Source organism: Coregonus clupeaformis, unplaced genomic scaffold (genome assembly GCF_020615455.1).
Source record: "Coregonus clupeaformis isolate EN_2021a unplaced genomic scaffold, ASM2061545v1 scaf2954, whole genome shotgun sequence".
NCBI lineage: Eukaryota > Metazoa > Chordata > Actinopteri > Salmoniformes > Salmonidae > Coregonus > Coregonus clupeaformis.
In genome coordinates this window covers 3,438-10,000 of record NW_025536408.1, presented here as the reverse complement: position 1 = coordinate 10,000, position 6,563 = coordinate 3,438, and the positions used below count along the sequence as shown (strand labels likewise).

At 43.4% G+C, this 6,563-nt stretch overlaps 1 protein-coding gene across 2 annotated transcripts in view; it reads left to right on the top strand.

Annotated features, from left to right (window-relative positions):
- LOC121551624 (H(+)/Cl(-) exchange transporter 7-like) overlaps nucleotides 1-5,978 on the top strand; it is a 46,654-nt gene extending 40,676 nt beyond the window's left edge. For both annotated transcript variants that reach the window (XM_045219980.1, XM_041864329.2), the window contains 2 exons: nucleotides 2,954-3,034; nucleotides 5,330-5,978. In XM_045219980.1, the coding sequence (XP_045075915.1) occupies nucleotides 2,954-3,034; nucleotides 5,330-5,416 (168 nt within the window). In that variant the 3' untranslated portion in view covers nucleotides 5,417-5,978. The remainder of the gene's footprint in view (nucleotides 1-2,953; nucleotides 3,035-5,329) is intronic.
- Nucleotides 5,979-6,563: the final 585 nt, after the last annotated feature.

Genomic DNA, 6,563 nt, shown 5'->3' with positions numbered 1-6,563 from the left:
TTTATAATTTTCAACATTCTTCAAGCTCTGTCAAATTGGTTGTTGATCATTGCTAAACAACCATTTTCAGATCTTGCCTTAGATTTTCAATCCGATTTAAGTTAAATCTGTAACTCGGCCGCTCAGGAACATTCACTGGTCTTCTTGGTAAGCAACTCCAGTGTAGATTTGGCTTTGTGTTTTAGGCTATTGTCCTGCTGAAAGGTGAATTCATTTCCCAGTGTCTGGTGGTAAGCAGACTGAACCAGGTTTTCCTCTAGGATTTTGCCTGTGCATAGCTCCATTCCATTAATTTTCTTATCCTGGAAAAACTCCCCAGTCCTTAATGATTACAAGCATACCCTTAACATGATGCAGCCACCACTGTGCTTGAAAATATGGAGAGTGGTACTGAGTAATGTGTTGTATTGGATTTGCCCCAAACATAACACCTTTGTATTCAGGACAAAAAGTGAATTGCTTTGCCATATTTTTTGCAGTATTACTGTAGTGCCTTGCCATGTTTGCAACCATTAGGTTAGTATTGTGGAGTAACTAGAATGTTGTTGATCCATCCTCAGTTTCCTCCTATCACAGCCATTAAACTCTGTAACTGTTTTAACGTCACCATTGGCCTCTTGGTGAAATCCCTGAGCGGTTTCCTTCCTCTCCGGCAACTGAGTTAGGAAGGACGCCTGTATCTTTGTAGTGACTGGGTGTATTGATACACCATCCAAAGTGTAATTAATAACTTCACCATGCTCAAAGGGATATTCAATGTCTGCTTCTTCTTTTTTTATCTACCAAAAGATGCCCTTATCATCATTATATCTCTCTCTCTCTCTCTCTCTCTCTCTCTCATATGAATCAAATTTCATTTGCCACATGCGCCGAAATACATCAGGTGTAGACATTACAGTGAAATGCTTACTTACAGCCCTTAACCAACAGTGCATTTATTTCTTAATAAAAAAGTAAAATAAAACAACAACAAAAAAGTGTTGAGGAAAAAAAGAGCAGAAGTAAAATAACAGTAGGGAGGCTATATACAGGGGGTACCGGTACAGAGTCAATGGGAAATAACAGTAGGGAGGCTATATACAGGGGGTACCGGTACAGAGTCAATGGGAAATAACAGTAGGGAGGCTATATACAGGGGGGTACCGGTGCAGAGTCAATGGGAAATAACAGTAGAGAGGCTATATACAGAGGGGTACCGGTGCAGAGTCAATGGGAAATAACAGTAGGGAGGCTATATACAGGGGGGTACCGGTGCAGAGTCAATGGGAAATAACAGTAGAGAGGCTATATATACAGGGGGTACCGGTGCAGAGTCAATGGGAAATAACAGTAGGGAGGCTATATACAGGGGGGTACCGGTACAGAGTCAATGGGAAATAACAGTAGAGAGGCTATATACAGGGGGTACCGGTGCAGAGTCAATGGGAAATAACAGTAGAGAGGCTATATACAGGGGGTACAGTGCACAGAGTCAATGGGAAATAACAGTAGAGAGGCTATACAGGGGTACCGGTGCAGAGTCAATGGGAAATAACAGTAGGGAGGCTATATACAGGGGTACCGTGCAGATTCAATGGGAAATAACAGTAGGGAGGCTATATATACAGGGGGTACCGGTGCAGAGTCAATGGGAAATAACAGTAGAGAGGCTATATACAGGGGGTACCGGTGCAGAGTCAATGGGAAATAACAGTAGAGAGGCTATATACAGGGGGTACCGGTACAGAGTCAATGGGAAATAACAGTAGAGAGGCTATATACAGGGGGTACCGGTACAGAGTCAATGGGAAATAACAGTAGAGAGGCTATATACAGGGGGTACCGGTACAGAGTCAATGGGAAATAACAGTAGAGAGGCTATATACAGGGGGTACCGGTGCAGAGTCAATGGGAAATAACAGTAGGGAGGCTATATACAGGGGGTACCGGTGCAGAGTCAATGTGCGGGGGCACCGGCTAGTTGAGGTAGTTGAGGTAATATGTACATGTGGGTAGAGTTAAAGTGACTGCATAAATAATTAACAGAGTAGCAGCAGCGTAAAAAGATGGGGTGGGGGTGGGGGGGGGGCAGTGCAAATAGTCTGGGTAGCCATGATTAGCTGTTCAGGAGCCTTATGGCTTGGGGGTAGAAGCTGTTGAGAAGCCTTTTGGACCTAGACTTGGTCCAAAAGTCTTTGACAATTTTGAGGGCCTTCCTCTGACACCGCCTGGTATAGAGGTCCTGGATGGCAGGAAGCTTGGCCCCAGTGATGTACTGGGCCGTACGCACTACCCTCTGTATTGCCTTGCGGTCGGAGGCCAAGCAGTTGCCATACCAGGCGGTGATGCAACCAGTCAGGATGCTCTCGATGGTGCAGCTGTAGAACCTTTTGAGGATCTGAGGACCCATGCCAAATCTGTTCAGTCTCCTGAGGGGGATTAGACTTTGTCGTGCCTTCATTGAGGGACCTTACAGATAATTGTATGTGTGGGGTACAGAGATGAGGTAGTCATTGAAAAATCATGTTAAACACTATTATCGCACACAGAGTGAGTCCATGCAACTTATTATGTGACTTGTTAAGCAAATGTTTACTCCTGAACTTATTTAGGCTTGCCATGACAAAGGGGTTGAATACTTATTGACTCAAGACATTTCAGCTCTTCATTTGTAATTATATGTACAAATTACTAAACATAATTCCACTTTGACATTATGGGGTATTGTGTGTAGGCCAGTGACCAACAATCTGAATTTCGTCCTTTTTTTTAACTGTAACACAACAAAATGTGGAAAACGTCAAGGGGTGTGAATACTTTCTGAAGGCACCACACACACACACACACACACACACACACACACACACACACACACACACACACACACACACACAGAGTACACACACACACAGAGTACACACTTTTCATCATCACCCCTCTCTCTCTCTCCTCCCCCCCTCCCCCCTCCTCCCAGGAGACGTCTCTTCCTCGTGTGTTTAAGTTGTTCAGAGCTCTGGGTCTCAGACACCTGGTGGTGGTGGACAATGAGAACAGGGTGAGTTACTGTGTATGTATGCATGTGAGAGTATATAAGCTGGTGTGTATAGGTTCAACGATATAATGTTCTATGTGTTAATAGAATATATTCAATATTGTTATTTTTTTATTTGGGACCAGTCCTTGTTCTCTAATAATAATACATTAAATTAGGCTGTGGCTGCAGATCTGACTTTTCGGGATCTTTAGTCCGCTGCATTAAAAGATCCGGAGCTTCCTGAAGCTTCTGAGCATGTGTGGATCACGTTCTGTGCATACGCTCCACTTTAGGAGTAGAGAACAGGCTACACAGGATAACGGTGCTGTTTAATAACGTTAGATCAAGCTGAATCAATGTCTGCCAGATCACATAATGATCACAGTATTCTACAGAACACAACCCAATATAATAGCATAGTGTAACTTTACTGGAAGACTGAAACACCACCAGCATTCAATCGGGAATGATAAGTTCTACATCCATGCAGCATAGTAACCATTCGGTCAGTTTCATGGGGATATGCATTTAGGTCTTCTCGAGATATACAGTCAGTTTCATGGGGATATGCATTTAGGTCTTCTCGAGATATACAGTCAGTTTCATGGGGACATGCATTTAGGTCTTCTCGAGATATACAGTCAGTTTCATGGGGATATGCATTTAGGTCTTCTCGAGATATACAGTCAGTTTCATGGGGATATGCATTTAGGTCTTCTCGAGATATACAGTCAGTTTCATGGGGATATGCATTTAGGTCTTCTCGAGATATACAGTCAGTTTCATGGGGATATGCATTTAGGTCTTCTCGAGATATACAGTCAGTTTCATGGGGATATGCATTTAGGTCTTGAGTTATACAGTGTTGATTTGAAGTAGCATACAGTGTTTACCATAGCCTACCTACCTGTGTATTGTAGAGCAGATGGTGTTAGCTGTAGCATAGCCTACCTACCTGTGTATTTAGAGCAGATGGTGTTAGCTGTAGCATAGCCTACCTACCTGTGTATTGTAGAGCAGATGGTGTTAGCTGTAGCATAGCCTACCTACCTGTGTATTGTAGAGCAGATGGTGTTAGCTGTAGCATAGCCTACCTACCTGTGTATTGTAGAGCAGATGATGTTAGCTGTAGCATAGCCTACCTACCTGTGTATTTAGAGCAGATGGTGTTAGCTGTACCATAGCCTACCTACCTGTGTATTGTAGAGCAGATGATGTTAGCTGTAGCATAGCCTACCTACCTGTGTATTTAGAGCAGATGATGTTAGCTGTAGCATAGCCTACCTACCTGTGTATTTAGAGCAGATGGTGTTAGCTGTAGCATAGCCTACCTACCTGTGTATTGTAGAGCAGATGATGTTAGCTGTAGCATAGCCTACCTACCTGTGTATTGTAGAGCAGATGGTGTTAGCTGTAGCATAGCCTACCTACCTGTGTATTGTAGAGCAGATGGTGTTAGCTGTAGCATAGCCTACCTACCTGTGTATTTAGAGCAGATGGTGTTAGCTGTAGCATAGCCTACCTACCTGTGTATTGTAGAGCAGATGGTGTTAGCTGTAGCATAGCCTACCTACCTGTGTATTTTGCCTTGAGGCGCGGCCCCATGAGAGGGAAATGCTGGTGGTGTTTCAGTCCTCCAGTAACATACGATGCTATTATATTATATTGGGTTGGGTTCTGTTCTATAGAATACTGGGATCATTACGGGATCTTGCAGACATTGATTCAGCTTTATCTAACTTTATTAAACGAGCACCATTCGCCTGAGTAGCGCAGAAGCTTCGGGAAGCACCGGGTCTTTTTAATGTGGTGTCCTAAAGATACCGAAAAAGTGGGATCCGCAGCCGCTCTGTTCAATTTAAAACGCCTTTAGAAAAAACGAAGGATGCTGTACAGAAAAAGAAAGTGAAAACAGCAAAGATAAGACAATAACAACTAGGGTTAAAATAAGTAGACTGATGTGTGATGTCAGTGGAACCTGTGGGTGTGATGTCAGTGGAACCTGTGGGTGTGATGTCAGTGGAACCTGTGGGTGTGATGTCAGTGGAAACCTGTGGGTGTGATGTCAGTGGAACCTGTGGGTGTGATGTCAGTGGAAACCTGTGGGTGTGATGTCAGTGGAACCTGTGGGTGTGATGTCAGTGGAACCTGTGGGTGTGATGTCAGTGGAAACCTGTGGGTGTGATGTCAGTGGAACCTGTGGTTGTGATGTCAGTGGAACCTGTGGGTGTGATGTCAGTGGAACCTGTGGTTGTGATGTCAGTGGAACCTGTGGGTGTGATGTCAGTGGAACCTGTGGTTGTCTTCTCTCCAAAGGTTGTGGGTTTGGTGACTCGGAAGGACTTGGCTCGCTACCACCTGGGGAAGCACGGGCTGGAGGAAATGCAACTGGCTCAGACATGATACACACACATTATTATTATTATTATTATTATTATTATTATTATTATTATTATTATTATCACACACACACACACACACACACACACACGACCAAGAGACTACATTGGTCACCTGTTGCCTAGTTACTTGTGAGAACCCCATCTATGCATTCTGAAACTCCTGGGGTTAAAGGTCAGGGCTCCCTGTCATTCACCGCTGCAGTCTGTCTGACTTTCACCATAACAGCATAACAACTACAGCGTCTCTCTCCCTGCCTGCTCCACCAGGCTATAATGCATCATAAGGCAGTCATAATGCTTCATAAGACTTGTAAGATGATCTTGTCTTTCTATCATTTTATAATGATCCTGACCTGTTACTGTCAGCCGTTTTGAGTCCGTTGATAAGTTGCCTTATAGAAAGACGTTATGAGTTTATAAAGCATTATAAGGGCTTATATAGATGCACTATAATGCATTATACCTGTTGGCATTCACGGTCTGGCCCTTCAATTACATTTACATTTACATCATTTAGCAGACGCTCGTCTCCAGAGCGACTTACAAATAGGTGCATTCACCTTATAGCCAGTGGGATAACCACTTTACAATGTTTTTTTATTTTTTTTATGTTTTTTGGGGGTTGGAGTAAAGGGGGGAGGGGGTAGAAGGATTACTTTATCCATTCAATCAAGTCTCTCCTGACGCAACACGTTAAACCTGTTGATACATCTGTTTTGCACTGTGGGAAAGAAGGAGAGAAAGAAGGAAGAAAGGAAGCTGTTATTTATTCTAAACCTGTTTTCTGGTAGTCTGTAGACGACTGGGAGAGGCTGGTGGGCTACACACACCAAACCTTGTTAATGTGTTCTGTTATGTCATTTCCAATTAAATTAACTCTATGAGTTCAGACTGCAGGTATATTTTGTACTTTTGGAGGGTTTCACAACATGGAATTAGAATGAATGAATTGAATTGAAATGAATAGAATTGATTGTTTTTCATTGGATCACTCCGGTTAACAGTTGGACTGCAGTGATTGTCTGTGTCCACTAGGTGGGGTGTGTGAGGTCTGCAGCGTTCGCAGCAGGACCACAGTGGTTGTGTTATTGAAATGAAGGTAATTTTGACAGTCTATACAGCATGTACCGGGACAGGCGTTTTTCCTG